This window comes from Suncus etruscus (assembly GCF_024139225.1).
Source record: "Suncus etruscus isolate mSunEtr1 chromosome X unlocalized genomic scaffold, mSunEtr1.pri.cur SUPER_X_unloc_2, whole genome shotgun sequence".
NCBI lineage: Eukaryota > Metazoa > Chordata > Mammalia > Eulipotyphla > Soricidae > Suncus > Suncus etruscus.
In genome coordinates, this window is record NW_026060315.1 from 661692 (window position 1) to 681474 (window position 19783).

Below are 19783 nucleotides of genomic sequence, written 5' to 3' on the forward strand. Positions count from 1 at the left end.
TCATGAGAGTGGCCTCTAGATGGTGGTGTTTCCCGCCGAAAGCCGCCTGCTTTTCTTTTCTGATGCTTTTGATCTGGTGCAAGGCTCAAGGCAAATATCAAGCAAGAAAATATCTAACCAGGGAAAACGGGGGCCAGGGTCACAGTACAGCGGTGAGAGCATTTCCCTTGCATGCCTCTGAACCCCAACATTCCATAGGGCCTCCCCAACACTGCCAGGAGTGAATCCTGAGTTCCCAACCCAGGAGTAAGCATTGGGCATTGCAACGTATGATCCTCAAACAAACAAAACTCCATTATTCATTTTAAAAGAATAAACTCTCAGTGTTTCTGAACTTGCCCCTGCAAGTTCTTCCAATGCTTAGGAACAAAAGTAAGAGTAAAAGAATGCTTGTGGGGTTTTGTTGTTGTTGTTGTTGTTGTTGTTAATGTGTTTAAGAAAACTTTAACAGTGCCACCACGCCACCATTTGTTGGGAAGTAGGAGAAATACCACCATTCAGGTCAGAATCCAGGCCCTGTGCTCAAGATCATTCATGATAAACCTTGGGGGAGAGTATTGTATTGTGTGTTGGGTATCAAACAGAAATGTTCTACATGGCCGTGCTTTAATGTCTCTCTGCCCCTGACTGGGTATGTTTTTTCTGCAAAAAATCAAAAAATCCTGTCTTGCATAAAAAATAGGCTGGTTAAATCCTGAAGATTTAGCCATATACCTTCATCAAAATATCTTTAATTTCCTTATCATTAGGCTTCTCAGTGTGGAGAGAGAGCATACAGTGTGTGTGGGGGGAAATACGTGGCCTCGCAGGTGTCCAACTCACTTCACTCCCTGGTACCTCTGGGTCCAACACATGGACACTTTTCGGGGTCTCTGTGATGGCACTGGAGCCCCAACCTCAGTGAAGAGCCGAAGCCTTCTCCAGAATGATACCTAAATTTTGTGGGTTCCTCACTCTACAGCTAGGGCATTCCTTCCTGTTCTATGACAGTCACCCACGACCCCTTTAGAATATTCTGGGGAAATTCTAGAAACTGTGATGTGAGTCAAAAGCGGGCATGGAACTCACGACACCCTTGCGTTGCCCATGGCTTTGGGGAAAGTGGAGGGAAAAGACAGGAAAACAAATTGGGGGGTTGGAGGGAGTACACAGCTAGGAGGGTGCTTGCCTTGCACACGAGCCCCCTCCCCACCCCCGAGTTTCAGGGATCCAACCTCTCTCTCTCCTTAAAAAAATACTAAAAAGCAGTAGAAGGGGCCGGAGAGATAGCATGAAGGTATTGCATTTGCCTTGCATGCAGAAGGACAGTGGTTCGAATCCCGGCATCCCATTTGGTCCCCAGAGCCTGCCAAGAGTAATTTCTGAGCGTAGAGCAAGGAGGAACCCCTGAGTGCCGCCAGGTGTGACCCAAAAACCAAAAAATAAGCAAAAAATAAAAAGCAGTAGAAGCTTGCAATCCTAATTTTTATAAACCTGGTTTTTATAGACTCGGCCACAACGCATTACACATTTCCCCCTTTGGTCAGGATATTGATTCTCAGGTGGAAATAATGGCAGAGAAATAATGGCAGAAATCATAGAAATAACTTCAGAGACACCTTAAGGAGAGACTCAGATTGGTTGATTCAATAGAGCGCCCTGAAACTTGTCCCCACAGTTGGAATTTAGACTCTTCCAGGGGGAGATTGAGTGCTAGACTGCAGGTAGAATTTGTACAAGATAGAGAAGGAAGGTGGACGCTGTCCTTGTCTGAAATTGAGGGCTTGTGTGCAGAATTCACAGGCAAGGAAAACCCATCCCCACCAGCTCTAGGAATGACCACTGAGGCAGGAAGCAACCCTGAGCCTAGGCAGGAAGAGCCCCCAAGAAAAACCAGAAACCAAGTCAAGAAAACAACCCTCTCCCACTGGGCAGTGACTCTCCGAACCAGGGGGACCCAGCATCTTCAACTGTTCTGGCCTACATCACAGCACAAGAGCAAGGAAGATGTTTGGACCCATGGTCGGTGGCTCATTTCATCTGGAAAATTCAAGTCCTCGGGGGTTTTACCCAGAGCAGCTCCCAGTATCCAAACACCACAAACAGCAGAAGGAATGAAAGATGGGTGTGTCGCAGCCTCTGGGAGTACCTAGCTTGGAACCAACACCTCAATCCAACATGGTCCCCCGAATGCACCAAGAATAATTCCTGCATGCACAGCCAGAAATCTGCCCTGAACATCACCAAACTGTGGTTCCTAACACCCCCCACCCCACCCCAACAAAAGACAAGACCGCTAGTCTGGAAAAATCAAAACTGTGGGAAGGGTCTTTGGTCCCCTGGTGCCACAAACACAGATGCTGAAAACAAGACTTCTGTTCTAGCCCTATGGTGGCAAGAGGCATTGTTTTGGTTTGGAGGGGGGGCCACACACTTCAGCCCAGGAAAAGCATTTTCTCAAATTCTCAAATGAGATTCTCAAATCGCATTCGAGGGTCTCCTGAGTGGGTTTTTAATGTTGAGTTTCAGGATAGGCGCAGATGTGGGGTGCATGCTTAGCATGATTTGCTTCTCCAAACTAAGGATTCCTAGTCGTCTGAACCCCACCCACATCACAACCTAAGCATTGGGCTGGTGTCCTCCCCCCAAGCCCCAAAGAATGTGGCCCAAACAAACCAACAAGAACAAAATTGAGGGTCCACTGTCTGACCCAAGAAATATTGGTTGCTTGGGATCTCTGAAAGTTGGGTGCTGGGTTCTGCTTTCTTTGAATGTTGAATTGTCCAATTTTTTTTTTCTGCAGAAATTTATTTATTTAAGGGGCCAGAGCACTGGGCGCAAGTGGTACGGTGTTTGCCTTGTACTCGCTAACCTAAGACAGACCGCAGTTCGATCCCCCCGCATGCCATATGGTCCCCCAAGCCAGGAGTGATTTCTGAGCTCATAGCCAGGAGTAACCCCTGAGTGTCACCGTGTGTGCCTCCCCCCAAAAAATAAAACAAAAAATTCTTTGCTTAAGCACATGTTCGTAATTGGGTTTCAGCCATAAAATGCACAAACACCCCTTCACCAATGCGACTTTTCCACCCCCATTTCTTACCTCCCCCCAGTATTTCTGTTGCTGTTATTGTCGTGGTAGCTGTTAGTGTAGTTATTTCTCTAACTGCTCTTGTTTTGTTTTGTTTTGTTTTTGTTTTTGGGTCACACCCGGCAGTGCTCAGGGGCTACTCCTGGCTCTATGCTCAGAAATCGCTCCTGGCAGGCTCAAAGGGAGGACCCTATAGGATGCCGGGATTCGAACCACCGACCTTCTGCATGAAAGGCAAATGCTTTACCGCCATGCTATCTCTCCGGCCCAGTGACTTCAATTTCCCAACATCTGCATGATATTCCACTGACTCTACACCACAGTTTCTTTAGCCACTCATCTCTTGAAGGACATCTGGGTTGATTCCAGATTCTGGCTACAGGAAATAGAACTGCAACGAACACAGGCACGCAGAGGGTATTATTGCATTGTGTTATTGTAAATTGGAAAAATTAGCATCATTCAGATGGCAATACCCCCCCCCAAAGTAGCATCAGACCCTCAAATCAATGGAATAGACTTGAATATCCAGAGAATGAGCCCCACCCATACAATAATGACTTTGATAAAGGGCCAAGAAACACAGGAAGGAGGAAGGAAAATCTTTTGAGCAAGTGGTATTGGGACAACTGGTCGGTCGCAGGCCCCCAAGTAAACTCGGTACTCTCTTTAACACTATAAACAAAGGTCAAATCTAAGTGGACTAAAGACCTTGATATTAGAACTGAAACAATAAGGTCTAGGGGGGTCTCAAACTCAATTTACCTGGGGGCCGCAAGAGGCAAAGTCAGGGTGATCCTTGAGGGCAAAGTCAGTAGTAAGCCTTGAACATTGGGGGGTGTGACCCAAAGAACTAATACAAAACAAAACAAAAAACGATTCCTCTAGGGCAGGGCCACAAAATGTTGTATGGAGGGCCACAAAGATCCCTGGAGCCCAACGCAAGCATGGGCAAAACACACTACGACAATGAGATTAGAGGCAACACCGATCTCGAAAGAGCAAACTAGAAGAGAAACAAACAGGACTACAGTAAACTGAGATATTTTGCACTTCCATGGAAAAAAAAAAAAAAAGCAACCAAAATGCAAAGGCTACCTAAGGAATGGAGGGGACCGTAGCCCAATTCCCAGCTGATAAGGGCGAAAAATGCTCTACATCGGGGAGATGCAAATAAAAACAACCATGAGGTACCATCTTGCGCCGCAGAGACTGGCACACATCACCGAGAACAAGAAAAACCAGGGCTGATTCTGGGGATGTTTTGGCTTTCTGTGAAACAATATGAATATTCCTTAAAAAAACAAACTGGTCAGCTGTTTCTTTCTACTGGTGGGCCAGGGTAGAGGAGAAGAAACGCCAGACTTTCTCTCCATGCTAACTCGAACCCACAGCTCCCTGAATGCCAGGAAGGATCCTCAGCCCCATGGGACCAGGCAGTTTGGTCACTTGTAGCCCCGTTTGTTTGTTTGTTTGTTTTTGTTTGTTTCTGTCTCTGCTTTGGCCCTCACAGTGTGAGACCTCCCTGCTGTCTCGAGGGCCCCAGAGTCCCAGAGCACATTTCTGGGGTACAGCTGGGTGCACAGAGCACGTCTGAGTAGAATAAAAAACTGACACCCCTGGGCTTGAGACATAGACAGTGAGGAAGGGGTTCGATCCCCACCATCCCGTATGGTTCCCCTGCGACTTCCAGGAGTGATTTCTGAGCGAAAGGCCAAGAGTTAAGTTCTGAGCACTGTAGGGAGGGATTCTTCAGTGCAGAGAGTCAGGAGTAACCCCGATTTCCCCCATGAAATAAGGCTGAAGAAAAGTCCACACTCTATGGCTCTCCATTTGCCAAAAACGGTTGTGTTTTTAGGGGTTTTGAGTGTTTGGGGCCGCACCAAGCGATGCTTGGGGGTTACTCCTGGCTCTGCTTTCAGGAATTGTTCCTGGCAGGCTCGGGGGACCCTATGGGGATGCCTATAGGGGGGGTCGAACTAGAGTCAGGCAAGTGCAAGCTAAGCTGTGCTTTTTGCCTAGGTCAGTTGTGCCTTCCTTTGAACAGGGGAAATCCATAGAGTGAAGTGTCTTGTTCATAGACCTTCACTCCAGAGGGGTTTATTCTGCTTGATGCCCAAAATCACATCAACGTGAAGACTTGGGGAGCAAAGCCGCATCAACTTGAGAACTTGGAGAGCACCGTCCTCACCGTCTTTATTCCGCAGTTCCAAGCACCCTTGGAGGGCCTCAGCCCCGGGAAGTCGCCACGGACAGCAGGGATATGCTCTGCGCAGACACTCTCCTTCTGGGGATCAAGCCCTGGGCTCCCCGTTTCTGGGTTCACAGGCGTGTGGCCATTGCAGGCTGGGCTGGCTGAGCTTGCAGATACATGGGGACCAGAACCAGAGGAGTGGCCCCAATGGGCACATCCAATTTCCTACTGCTCCCTGGACCTGTTTCACTGCTCACTGACTGTTCTGTCCAGCATTGCCCTGGGCACAGTTCAGTTGGCTGAAGGAGACACCCAACCCTAAGAGGGGACTTTTAAGGTTCCCCCAATCTCTGCTCCTCTGTGGCCCATCCTTTCTGGGTTTCCTAAATGCCACTGCATCGCCTGTCTTCTCTGGATGCTGTGGATGGGCAAATGGCACCAGTGGGTGCAGATACCTTTAGCAAAGGTCCCTCAGGGCTGCCCAGTGGGTAGGGGGAAGCTGCCAGGGGAGACTGGGGCAGTTACCAGGGAAGGAGGAAGGCATAATGGGGTTAGAGGGAAGAGAGAGAAAAAACATCACCACGGGGTGTCAGCCAAACCAGCACTTTTCCTGAAGTTTTCTGTGTGGCCCAAGGCATGTTGGAGCAGATGAGGGTATGAGGGCCCTTTGCAGGGTTTGGGGGGGCACTCATGGGGCTCCCTGGGCATGCTGTTCTGGGGGCTGCACCTGCTAGGAGTCCCCCCCACTCTGCCCTCCAGGGCCGACCTAGGTGCATACCCTCCAGGCAGGACCATCTTGGACCCAGGGCGCGCACCCACATAGCTGGATCCTGAGCTCCGGAGTTGGGGGGACCCGCAGGGCCTCGCCTGGCCCATCTGCCCTGGCCCTGCTGCCACTCACTCAGGCGGAGCCAATGAGGGGGCCGCTGCCAGCTAGGCCCAGCCCTCGGGGGGCGCGGGGAGGAGGTGGGCGGGCAGGGCAGGGCCAATCTGGGGGTGAAGCCAGGAGCCAGTTGCAAGATCCAACTTTGCAGAGGCCGCCTCGGAGCTGCCCGGGCTGCAGCTATGGATCCCGGGGCTCCGGGCTCCGCGCTCACCCTGTGCCTCTGGCTAGCGGTTTTGGGGGGCTGTCTGGCCTCGGGGTCCAGCTCTGCTCGGCGGCTGGACGAGTCGCTGTCGGTCGGGAGTGTGCAACGCGCCCGCTGCGCTTCCAGGTGCCTGAGCCTCCAAATCACTCGCCTCTCGCAGCACTCTCAGGTAAGGAAGGCCCTGGTGGGGCCCCCCCAATTCTCTTCTTTCCTTTGCCATGGGACAGAAATACCAGCTCTGAGCCCCCCGAGAACCCCCAAAGGCCAGGGGGGTGCACTCACTGTCATTTCAACTGCCTTTCTTCCCATCGCAGGTAGCTAGATCCCTGCAATGTTGGGTTGAGGGGTGCCATGGAAAAGGGGTGCAAGAGGACAGTGGTGACAGTTTCTTCCTTTCCAGCTGCCTTTCTTCCCATTACAGGTAGATCCCTGCAATGTTGGGTGGGGTGCCATAGAAAAGGGGTGCAGAGGAAGGAACAGTGGTGACAATTTTTTCCATTTCTGTGACTTAGTTTCCAGGGGGTTTTACGCACCGGGCACTCTTTGGACTGAGACACCCCCCCCCCCCTTTGCCCAGACCTCAAGGGAGAGCTCTAAATGCTTTACAGGTGTCCACACCCCAGGCTTTCCTGGGGACCCATGATTTCTCCTTTTTTTAGGGAGTTCTGAGCTGCCTCGAGCCCCTGGAGAACCACGAACTAGCACCAAGACTTTCTTGCATCCCAGGAGTGGGTGCCCATGGAGCCCCCCGTGCGCACCCCGTTTCCAGAATCCCTCTAGCCCCGCATTTTATCTGGCTGAATCCTTCGCAGCTGGACATCTGAGGGTCACTCTTGGTGAACCCCAGGTGTAGGAATCCAGACTTTGCGGCTTCCCATTCCCTCTTGCCCTGATGATTGGGGGGAACCTGAAAAAAACCCTTTTTTGGAGGAGCTTTCTCTGTGCAATACTGGCTTCCCCCCTCAGAGTTTTTGCCTTCTGCTTTGTCCCCACCCGTGTTCTCCCTCTCTGTGCCCTGAGCGTCACCTCAGTTGGGTCTCCCAACTCCCTCCACCCCCCAAAACCCAGCTCTGTGGACTCACAAGGCCCCCCACTGTCAATGGACACTTTCCAGGTAGAGCCATCAGTCCTTAGAGATGGCTAAATAGGGCGTCTTCTAGCTAGTGGAAAGGATGTTTTTTCCCCCCAAGCCAAGGCAGTGAGCCGCATCAGATCAGAGGGGCTCCCCGAAAAACACCTGGCAGCTCTGGCCAGGGGACTTGGCACCTGTTCTGTGACCCCCTCCTCCTCCAAGACCTCCAAGAATGGAGCTATCTCCAGGCACTGTCCATCCCCGCTAGACAGGGTCCCCACCTGGGCACTTGGAAGCAGACTTGTTCAGGTTTCAGCTGTGGGGACCACCATCCCTAGGTTAGGGCTTGCAAGGCAGACACCCTACCGCTTGGGCCACAGCTTTGGTCCCCATAATCCTGATTACATTTGGGGGGGGGATGGTTTGGGTCACACCCGGCTGCACTCAGGGGTTATTTCAGGCCCACGCTCAGAAATCGCTCCTGGCAGGCTCGGGGGACCCTCTGGGATGCCGGGATTTGAACCAATGACCTTCTGCATGAAAGGCAAACACCTTACCTCCAAGCTATCTCTTTGGCCCCAATTTTGATTCCATTTTTAAAGAGCTGAGAGTTGCATTTGTAAAAGGCTCAGTTGGGACTTAAAAACCTTGGAGCAGTCCCTTCCTCCTCTTCTTTTTGTTTTTGTTTTGACCATCAGTGGCAAATGCCTGCGTAGAGTTTGCTGGCTGGCAAACCTCAAGGGCTGATGGATTGATTAAAGCTTTCTTTGGGGGGGAGGAAGGTAAGGCGTTTGCCTTTCATGCAGAAGGTCGGTGGTTCCAATCCAGGCATCCCATAAGGTCCCCTGAGCCTGCCAGGGGCGATTTCTGAGCGTAGAGCCAGGAGTAACCCCTGAGCGCTGCAGTGTGTGATCCCCCCCCCCCCAAATAGCTATCTTTAGATTGAAAAGACAACCCAGAGCCTGGAAAACCTCCAGCCTGGAGGAACATGTCAGATTAGAGCTTCCAGGTGGCATTTGTGAGCCTGCAGGAAAGGCCACTTGCTGTGGGGAAAAGTCTGGAAGAGCGTGCCCCACCCGCTCCTACAAAGAAGTCCCTTCTAGAAGCTTCCTTGGAGCAAGTGCCTGGTGTCATGGGCCCTCCCAGACACACTGCACCCAGACAGACTCCCTGAAGGGGTACAAGGCAGAAGAAGGAAGATTGTAGACCCTTCTTCTTTGTAGCCCTGTATGGCTGTTCCCCACTTGACTTGGGGGGCACCCCAACCTCCACTCCATTCAGCTGCCTAGCAGGCCATCTAGGTGCACGGTCATGGGAGTAGAGATTGGATTTGGGGGATCCGGGCCCCAGTCTGGCCAGTGGATCTGAAATTTCAGCCCCAGTTCTGGCAGCTGCTACTGGCCCTTGCCGAGGTGTCACATGCGTCACGTCCTTCGCACCCTGTCTGGCAAAGGCTGGGTCCTCAGAAGCAAGGGCCAACTGCAGGGGTGGGGTGGGGTGACAGGTGGGCAGGCTGTGGGTGGGGTAATCGGTGAGCAGGGAAGATGATTGTGGGGAGACAGTGGACGTCCTATTTCGGCTTTCTGAAATCGGAATGGACAGTATTTTTCGAACCAGTGCGATCATGATTCTGACATCACAATTGGCTTGTGAAAAAAAATCTTTTTTTTTGGTTTTTGGGTCACACCCCGCAGCGCTCAGGGGTTCCTCCTGGCTCTACGCCCAGAAATCAGTCCTGGCAGGCGTGGAGGACCCTATGGGATGCCGGGATTCGAGCCACCATCCTTCTGCATGCAAGGCAAACACCCTACCTCTATGCTATCTCTCCAGCCCCTACGTTGTGAAACATTTTGTCATCAAAATTCGTGCTTGAGACGTCGTATTTCGGGGTTCTGAAGTCAGAAAGGACATTATTTTGCAGACCAACGTCAAAATGGACAGTCGGCATAGCAAATCAGTGTGGTTGGTAGTTTGGAAATGATTGGTTGGAACACTATGGAACTGGCATATGATTGGTGGGGCAGAGGGTGGACAGGGCAGGCAGTGGGCAGGGAAGATAATTGGGCAGGAGACGGTGGACATCGCAGATTGGTGGGGCTGACAGCTGGCAGGAGAGTCTATTAGAAGTGGGAGATGATTGCGAGGCAGAGGGTGGACATTGCAGATGGTTGGTGAGGCAGATGGTAGGCTGGACAGGTAGTGGGCAAGGAAGATGGTGAGTGAGGCAGATATTAGATGGTGGACGGGGCAAGCTGAGGGTATGGAAGATGATTGGTAGGTAGACAGTGGGCATTGCAGATTGGAGGGACAAATAGTTGTCAGGAAGTTCTCTGGCTGTACCAGCTGATTGGCTGCAAGTCTGCAGAGATTGGCAGGTGATTGGTGGGCGGGACAGATAGGTGGAGACTGGCCCCCTTGGCGCTCTATCTTGTCTTTCGGCTGCTCTAGCCACTTTGCACAGCCAAAACTACTATGGGGTTGTCTGTGGGGTACCCCTCCTCTTTCTCTCATGCTCAGTATTGTCCCCCAAACCTTGCTTCTTCATGCACCCCACAGACTCCTGAGCCTACCTGCTTTGACTATGTTCTTTTGTGTGTGTTTATATGGGGGCCACACCTGTTGACACTCAGGTGTGACACCATGGCTCTGTGCTCAGAAATCGCTCCTGGCTTGGGGGACCCTATGGGACGCCAGGGGATCAAACCAGGCCCGTTCTGGGTCAGCCGTGTGCAAGGCAAATGCCTTCCCCGCAGTGCCATCACTCTGCCAACTCTGGAATCTCCTTGCTAAAAATGCCTCTGTCTCCTTCTCTAACTTCTGAGCATGTTTGCCTTTCAGACACGGCCTATCATCTACTCCTGGTGAGGGAGGGACCCTAGATCTGGGTGGGCAGAGAGATCTCTGAGGGGGGCACACTGGCCCTGAAACTCTGTCCCTCCTGCTCTGGTATGTCCCCCTCTGTAGACAACTCCAGGCCCTCTGCCAGTGAGTGACGTTGGCTTTGTTTTCAGCAAGACACAGAGATTCCACCAACGCATGCTCTTCTGTGATCTGTAATTACCGGCACGTCTGACTCAGAAATCTCCGACCTGCAGACACTTAGGCCGCCTCTGGCTTTGTTCAGCGGGTCCCTTTCCTCCTCCTTCTGGCTGTCTGCTGGGGAGAGGCCATTTCTGCTTCCATGGCCCACCTCTGTGGCTGCAGGTGGACACAATTGCTTGTGGCTCTAGATGTATGTGTGTGTGGACGGAGGAAGGGGGGAATGTAACCCTGGTACCTAGAGTTCTGGAATCTGGTCCCCTTGGGACAAACTGCAGAGAAGGTTCCACCCCAGAACCCCAGTGTTGATATTCCGATCGAATCATGCTGCCACGGGCTGAGAGAGCTCAAAGGGAGCCCTGCACATATTCTGCTTTCAGGGGATATGGGATCTGTGTAGTTCTGAGTATACTGGGGGTTGTCTGCATTCCCCCCACCCAGAGAAAGAAAAAAAGGGGCCAGAGCAGTGTTACAATAGTAGGACACTTGACTTGCATGTGGCTGACCCAGGACGGACCTGGGTTTGTTTGATCCCCGGCATCCCATAGGGGTCCCCAAGCCAGGAGCGATTTCTGAGTGCAGAGCTAGGGGGAACCCCTGAGCATCAGTGGGTGTTACCAAAAAACCAAAAAAATAAATCAAAAAAGAAAAAGAAGAAAAAGAAAAAGCAGTAATTTGGGTGGTGAGGGCCGTGGAGCCTCGAAACCTTCCACCTGCCCCTTCTTCCTTCCTTTATTTTTTATTATTATTATTTTGCTTTTGTTTTTGTTTTTTGGGTCACTCCCGGCAGTGCTCAGGGGTTCCTCCTGGCTCTATGCTCAGAAATCACTCCTGGCAGGCTCCATGGGGGAGGGGGGAGACCCTATGGGATGCCGGGATTTGAACCACCTACCTTCTGCATGCTATCTCTCCGCCCCCTTTCTTCCTTCCTTTCTGAGCACAACACCTGGCTCTGAGCTGACCCTCCAGCCAAGGAGGGGATTAACACTTGAGTCAAGTTTGTTTTGCAAACACCTCCCTCCGCCCCCTCCACACCCCACCCTGCCCCAGGGGCTTCCATTTTTCCATCCTTTGATAATGGAGTTTTCAGAGGAACTTTGCAAAGGTGCTGACTTGTTCTTACCAAAAGTGGGGCGGGGGAGCCCTAAATGTTGCTAATGGAAACTCCCTTTCCTGTTATTACCAAAAGTGGGGCCAAAGGGGTAGGGGGAGCCCTAAATGTTGCTAATGGAAACTCCCTTTCCTGGAGAACAAGTGTGTCCTTGGATCCAAGCAGAGGGTCTGGAAGAAAGCTTCGAGAAGGGACCTGACACTCCTGCCCTTGACATCAAGGCGAATCCAACATGCCGCCTGCAATGTGCCAGCGTGTCTGGACTTGGAGGTGCCTGGCTCTGCTCTCCTGTGATCTTGGTAGCACACAGCTGAGTGACTGGGTGGGGGTGCCCCAGGTCCACACCCCAGTACAGAACCCCAGCATGGCCGCCCTTGCTTGAAACTTGATCTCGCTGCCAAGTCCCATAGGCAGGGCCAAGCTTCTGCCACCCGTAGCAGGTTACACAGCTGGCTGTGTGGCATTGGGAAACGGATGCTGAGTCTCTTGGGGACCACACCTTGGGGTGCTCAGAGCCCGTGCAGGGCAGCTACTGTGCTGTCTTTGGTCCTCAAGCCCCATGTTCCAACTGTGAGGCCATGTTTTGCTTTCCCATGATTCTGCTGAGTTCTGGGTACCAGTGTTGGCATGGGCCGCCTCACTGAGCCCCAGGCTTGCCTGAGATAGACCTGTGTGTCTTCTACATTCCCTTCCTTTCCTGTTTCCCCGTATTCCTCCAGTTCTCTCCCGGCCCCCTCTTTCTGTTTTTGTGCAGAATTACTTTCCTTTTTTTCTGCAATATTGCAGTTATCTGCCGGTTCTGCCAGGCAGCAGTTAATTCTCAGAAAAGTTGAATGGCTGCAGAAGCCCAAGGCTGGCAGGTCAAGTGCTGTGAGGTTTATTGGGGTCCCTGGGGCGCCTGCCATGTGGGGCCTCATGCCTACCCAATTTGTAGGGATCACCCAGGACTGACACAGAGAGGGAAACAGAATGAGAGAGAGAGAGAGAGACAGAGAGAGAGACAGAGAGGCAGAGAGGCAGTATATTGCAGATACTTTTTCTCCGGCATGCCACTGACTGGAAGACACCCCTCTGGTCTCTGTCCTGGGCACCCCACCAACAGCTCAGGTTTTTCTTTTTCACCTGGTGTGATGAGGCCATGTCGAAGGGGCATGTCCGGGCCCAGCGGTCATTACAGTGGGGGTATCCAAGAGGCGTGCCCGAGTCCAACTGCCATTACATTAACACTTCTCTGAATAATATCGGTTTTTTTTGTTTGTTTTTTGGGTCCCACCCGGCAGCACTCAGAGGTTCCTCCCGGCTCTACGCTCAGAAATGGCCCCTGGCAGGCTCAAAGGGGGGACCCTATGGGATGCCAGGATTCGAACCACCGTCCTTCTGCATGCAAGGCAAACGCCTTACCTCCACACTATCTCTCCGAGCCCCGGAAAAATAAATTTTTATGGTAGTTCTGAGGTGGCTCGAATTCCCAACGACCTGAGCAATTGAGACTTGCTACTTGGGCCTTTCCCGATGGTCCCCGAGCACTGAAGCAGGGAACTCTCTGGAGCCCACTGAAGCTATCAGCCACACAACACGGGCCACAGAAAGCACAGTGGCAGCCTGGGCGGGGCAGAGCTCGTTGGGGGCAAGTGCTGGGCCATGCAGCAGCTGAGGGGCTCTGTGGGCTTCCTGGGGGGTTCTGCGCTGAGGTCAGACTGGGCTTTGGGCCGTGTGTTCACAGCCGCCAGTGGGTGCACAAAGGCTGGGGCAATTGGCTGTGGTGTCCTGGGTTCTCTCTCTCTCTTTCTCTATCTCTCTCTCTCCCCCTCTCCTTTAGACACCATTACTCTCTATTCTCCTTTACCCTCCTTCCAGCACCCAGTTCTTGGCCAGAGGGATCATTCTCTGTCTCTGTCTCTGTCAGTCTCTGTCTCTCTCTCTGTCTTTCTGTTTCTCTCTCTCCTTTGGTACTTGAGATTTGTGTCTTGCCTCAATCCACTTGGAAGCATCTCTCTGTCTCTCTGTCTCTCTTTCTCTCTCTCCTGTCTGTCTGTCTGTCTCTCTCACTCTCCTTGAGCTTTGTGTCTTGCCTCAATCCCCCTGGAAGCCTCTTTCCCAGTCTCTCTGTCTCTCTCCCTGTCTGTCTCTCTCTGTCTCTGTCTCTCTGTCTGTCTCTCTCTCTCACTCTCCTTGAGCTTTGTGTCTTGCCTCAATCCACCTGGAAGCCTCTCTCTGTGGCTCCCTGTCTCTCTCTCTCCCTGTCTGTCTGTCTGTCTCTCTCTCTGTCTCTCTTCCTCTCTGTCTGTCTGTCTGTCTGTCTGTCTCTCTCTCTCTCTCCTTGAGCTTTGTGTCTTGCCTCAATCCACCTGGAAGCCTTTTTCTCTGTCTCTCTCTCTCCCTGTCTCTCTCTCCTGTCTGTCTCTCTCTCTCTGTCTCTCTCCCTCTCTATCTGTCCCTCTCTATCTGTCTGTCTCTGTCTCTCTCTCCCTGTCTGTCTCTCTGTCTCTCTCCCTATCTGTCTGTCTGTCTCTGTCTCTGTCTGTCTCTCTTTCTGTCTCTGTCTCTCCCTCTCTCCCTCTCTATCTGTCTGTCTGTCTCTGTCTCTCTCTCCCTGTCTGTCTCTCTGTCTCTCTCTCTCTGTCTCTCTGCCTCTCTCTGTCTCTCTCCCTCTCTATCTGTCTGTCTGTCTGTCTCTGTCTCTGTCTGTCTCTCTTTCTGTCTCTGTCTCTCCCTCTCTCCCTCTCTGTCTGTCTCTCTGTCTCTCTGTTTGTCTCTCTTTGTCTGTCTGTCTGTCTGTCTGTCTGTCTGTCTCTCTCACACACACACACACACACACACACACACACACACACACACACACACACGTGTGCTTTCTCTGCCATTTCCTCTCACAGTGTCTATAAAACCAGCCACCCCCCTCCATTGGTCTTTCTCCTCCCCGGGCTCGTCTTGGGCTGAATGAAGTGCTTGTCTTTACGGAGGCTTTTGAAGAATGATCGTTTTTTCCCCCTCTAAGAAAGAACAAAAATCAAAAGGTTAGACCGGGAGAGACTTTGAAGGTGTCGGTGGAAACTTGTCGGTAGGGGAAGGCGGCCTGAACTCACGTCAACCCTCTGAGTGTTGGCTCGGGGCTGGCCTTCCTGTTTGATCCCCTAACCCGATAAATGTGGGGATGAAAGGCCCGGCTGACTGATCCTGAAGCGGGTCCCCCAGGGACTCTGGGGGCACCCCCTTCTCCTGTCTCTGGCACTGGGAGGCTTTCTGGGGGCTGGCGGGAAGCCAGCCACAAGTCTGCAACACACACACACACACACACACACACACACACACACAGACACACACACATCTCATTTTTCCTGCCAAGCAGTTGAGCTGTGTGGACTGTTGTGCCATCAAAGGGCTATAAACCCCCATCTAGGGTCCCAGTCTCTGGCCCTTGCAGGGCAGGGCAGGGAAGCCAGCAGCCTTTGCTAGGTTAATACCCACATCCCTGGATGGTGGAAGTGCTCTGTGGACAGGTTCAAGTGGACATCAAAACCGTTGTCTCTTTGAGGCATCAATTTTTAATATTTTTTTGGAGGAGTTTTACACCCAGCGGTGCCCAGGAGTTACTCCTGGCTCTGCACTCAGAAGTCACTCCTGGCAGGCTCGGAGGACCATATGGGATGCCGGGATTCGAACCGGGATCTGTCCTGTGTTGGATGCATGCAAGGCAAACACCTTACTGCTGTGCTATCGCTCCGGCCCCCATTTTTGCCTTTGGAGCACAACCACAGTGGAGTTCAGAGTTGACTCCTAGCTCTGTGCTCAGCACTCTCTCCTTGGCAGGCATATGGGATTCCAGCGAGCAACAGGCAAGGCAAAAAAGGATCCTACATGCTATATTAACAATCTGGCTAAGAGATCTTGCTTTTTAAAAAAAAAAAAAAAGGGGGGGGGGCCCACACCTGGTAGCACCCAGGAATTACTCCTGACTCTGCACTCAGAAATCATTTTTGGTGGAGCTGGGGGAGGGCATATGGGATGCCAGGGATCAAACCTGGGGGTCTGCACAGCAAGACAAGGACCCACCCCAATGTTGAAGTTGTTTGGGTGTGTTTTATCACTTATATATTTGTGTTATATCTATGTTATAACACATCCTGGTTTCACCCAAAACAAAGGCATTTCCCAGGACTTCCTCTTTCCTTTTTATTGGGGGGGGGGGTGTTTGGGTCACATCCAGCGGCACTCAGAGGTTCCTCCTGGCTCTGCGCTCAGAAATCACTCCTGGCAGGCTCAGGGGACCATATGGGCTGCAGGGATTCGAAGCACTGTCCTTCTGCATGCAAGGCAAAGGCCTTACCTCCGTGCTATCTCTCCGGGCCCCGTCTTCCCCTTTTTATCAAAGTCCACTTGGTGGATAGATACCTCTGTTCTGTTTTTTTGTATTATTTGTGGAGCCACACTCAGGCTTTCCTTTGACTTGGGGGTTACAAATCACTCCTAGCAAGATGGGGGAACCCCATGAGATGCCGGGGATCGAACCTGAGTGGGTGGCATGCAAGGAAAATGCCCTACCCGCTGTACTATCTCTCTGGCCTGAATAGGTACTTTCGTCTCTCACTCTTTCCCCTCTTGGTTGAATTTGTCCTGGTAGATATAAAGGGAGATTTGGGGTTTGGCAAAGAGTGAGACGACAAGGCGAGAAGCCAAGATGGAAGGAGAGAGAAGTCGCTTTGCCCCCCATGACATAGACTTGCTGCTGTGACTTGGGGATATGCGATGCAAAAGGTCCAAATATGCAGGGAAGCGGATCTCTCTCTCTCTCTCTCTCTGTCTGTCTCTCTCTCTCTCTCTGTCTCTCTCTCTCTCTCTCTCTCTCTCCCCCCATCCTTTTTGGAGGGAGAGAGAAAGCAATCCAATGGGGACTTTTTTTTTGGTTTTGGGGCCACATCTAGCGGCACTCGGGTTTCTCCTGGCCCTGTGTTCAGAAATCCCTCCTGGCAGGTGCCGGGGACCATATGGGATGCCAGGATTTGAACCGGGGTCTGCTGTGTGCAAAGCAAATGCCCTACTGCTGTGCTCTCTCTCCAGCCCCAGGGGGTGGAAATATTTTTTGCAACTCACTCTCCTTTGCAGAGCCAATTTATTTTCTTTGTTTTGTTTTTGTGACACCCCACTCCCCCAGTGCTGACTTCTGAGCTGGCCATCCACAGAACCAAGGCCTTGTATATGGGGGTGGATGTGGGGTCCTTCCCTGAGAGACAGGCTTTTATTGAGTCCCACAGTTTGTGAACCCCAAGTTTATAAACCCCAAACTCTGGACCCCACAGTCTCTGCACCCAGAAATCTTTGAACCCCACTATCTTTGAATCCCAAGTGTCGGAACATGCGGTCTCAGAACTTCAGGTCTTTGAACCCTAAGTTTCTGAACCTCGGGTGTCTGAACCCGAAGTCTCTGACCTCCATGTCTCTGAAACCTATTTGTTCTCTCTTTCCAGAGCAACGGGTCGCTGCTGTGGTGTCAGAATCATAAGCAATGCTCCAAGGTATGTCGGCTCTCGTTACATCTCTTTTTGGGGAGAAAAGGGGGGCAGACAGACTCTGCGTCCCATCTTTTCTACCCTTGATCCATCCTGCGCTCTTTGTCGTATGACTTGCCCCCAGTTCTCATACACCGGAACCCCTGTGTACGCAAGTTTCTTTCTGCTAGTTTTGGGGGTTAGTTCTCTGGGTTTTGGGGTCACATCCACTGATGCCTGCTGCTCAGGAGTCACTTCTGGCATGTGTAGGGACCACATAGGATGCTGGGGATTGAGACCAGGGATTCTGTTGCAGAGAACTGTCTCTCTCGTCCCCATGGAAGATTTTTTCCCCTTTTATTAATCTGTGACCCCCTGGAAATATTGTAGTACACACACAGGGCCGGAGGGGTCCCGGAGAATCACCACTTTATGCTGCCTGATTTTTTTCTATAATGCTGTGGATCAGAAACATTTCTTTCCCAAGAGAAAGGATCATTTGGTTTCCTTACATCTCTGTTAGAGGGGTGTGTGTGTGTGTGTGTGTGTGTGTGTGTGTGTGTGTGTGTGTGTATGTGTGTGTGTGTGTGTCTTCAACCAATTTCCGTCTCTCTCTCTCTCTCTCTCTCTCTCTCTCTCTCTCTCTCTCACACACACACACACACTTATGTTTAATGGATCTTTACCTCCAGAATGGCATTGGGTTTCCAATGCAGTTCAAGCCAACAAGGGGTCATGAGCGTTGAAATGCCATCAAGACTGCAATAGTGTCTGAGATTTCATTCTGGGGCCAAACGGATTACGAGACTTCCCTGGTGGGGTCCCAAATTCCAGTCTGAGGGGCCAGAAAATGCCAAATCAGTCACAATTGAGTCGTCCAAATGACAACAATTCTCGTTCATGGCAATGCCAGAGATCCGTGCCAGTTGGTAAACACTGCTAGGGTTTCACAGCCTGCCTCTGAGCAACACCCACCTACCCAAGTGGCCCAAGGGGCCAGAAACACATTCAATTTCTCTGTTTTGAGGGCGTGAGAACTCATCCCTTTGACTTGAGTTTCCGGTTTGGTTTTGAGGCTCCCTGGGGTGGGGGGGGACTATGGGCACCTGGGGCCAGATCTGGGGCTACTTTGATCCTCTCCATGGGGGATCTGGTTCTTGGGAGGAAGGCCCAGGCCTCCTAATCCTGAGTTATTTTTCTGGGTGTGTGTGCAGTGCCAGATTTCGAGGTGATTGCAAATTGGTTTTGTTTGTTGGCTGGAACATCTGGACGGAGCCTTTGGACATCTGTGAAAATCATTGGATATAGGTCAAGTGTTGGCAGCCGAACCAAACGGCAGCTTGGATGGTATGGCACTTTTTCTCTGACTGACACGGCACATACACTCAGCTCCAGTGAGGACAACACATGCTGAGGAGGGACAGTGTGAGGAAACACACACTACAAGGAAAATAACCCATGCTCAGAAGTCCATCGCCTTCTGTGTCCTGCTGATTCCTGGGAAATTGCAAGCGTACATTAAATGTTGATATTTGTGAAATATTTCGGGCTGTGTGTATGTGTGTTCATCCGTGACAGTGTGGGAAAGTCGAGGCAGGAGGCCTTCTCGGTGGGGACAACGCTGATCTCTATGCCCTTAGCTCATTGGTTCCATGCCAAAGGATAGGGTGGCAGATAGAAGGCACCACCTCAGAGACGCAGGTCTGCCCAGGTCTGCCAGGGGTCTGTGAGCTCCACTGGGAGAACCCTACACTGGTAGGACCCTTCTTCAACAAAGTATGCATAGCAAGGGTTGGACATAGGGATATTGGGGTTGAAGAAGCGGAGGGGTTCAGAGGGAATGCTAGTGGATTTTCTGTACAGACATTCGGGGGTTAGGGGGTAGTCAGAAGAGGTGGATGAGAGAATAGAGGGAAATGTAGGGACCTTGTACTTTTGGCTAAGCTGTTCTCAAGGGCTATGGACCTATGTGATGTCAGGGGCCCTGGACCCGTGTAACCTCAGGATCCCTAAATCTCTGTGACCACATGGACCTTTGGACTGTGTGACCTAGGTTCTCTGGACCTCCTTGACCTCAGGGACCCCATACTGTGCTACCTCAGGCCCCTGGACTCTTGTGTAAGTTGAATCCATAGTCTCTGTACCCATGTGTATCTTGACTTAAGGGGGCCCATACCTCTCGGGTGTGTGACCTCTTGGGTGACCTCTTGGACCTATGACCCTTGTGACCTTTTGAATTCTGGACTTGTATGACCTGAGGGACTCTGGACATTTTCTGATCTCCGGGACAATGTTCCTCTGTGGCCTCAGGGACCTGAACTTGTGTTATTTCAAGGGCCTTGGACCCATGTGACCTCAGGGACCCAGCACCTCTGCGACCTCAGGGTCCCTGAAACAGTGCCGGGTATGACCCACCCACCCCCCCCAAAAAATAAGAAGCCCTCTACTAGCGTGACTTCAGGACCTCCTGTGTGACCGAGGGGTCATGGAATTGTGTGACCTCAGAAAACTTGTACCTGTGTGAAATGAGGGTCAGGCATGGAAATATGTGACCTCAAAATCATTGACCGTGTGACTATAGGGGCCTGGACTTGTGCAATCTCAGCAACCCTAAACCTGTGAGATCTGAGGGACCGAGACTTGTGGGACCTCAAGGACCCTGGATTTGTTTAACCTCTGGAATTTTGTAACCCCAGCGACCCTGGACCTATGTGTAATCTTATGTC

At 51.7% G+C, this 19783-nt stretch overlaps 1 protein-coding gene across 1 annotated transcript in view; it reads left to right on the plus strand.

Annotated features, from left to right (window-relative positions):
- Positions 1–6321: 6321 nt before the first annotated feature.
- LOC126000597 (anosmin-1-like) overlaps positions 6322–19783 on the plus strand; it is a 55910-nt gene continuing 42448 nt past the window's right edge. Inside the window, exons 1-2 of the mRNA XM_049767813.1 lie at positions 6322–6533; positions 17037–17084. Coding sequence (XP_049623770.1) covers positions 6327–6533; positions 17037–17084 — 255 coding nt within the window. The 5' untranslated portion in view covers positions 6322–6326. The remainder of the gene's footprint in view (positions 6534–17036; positions 17085–19783) is intronic.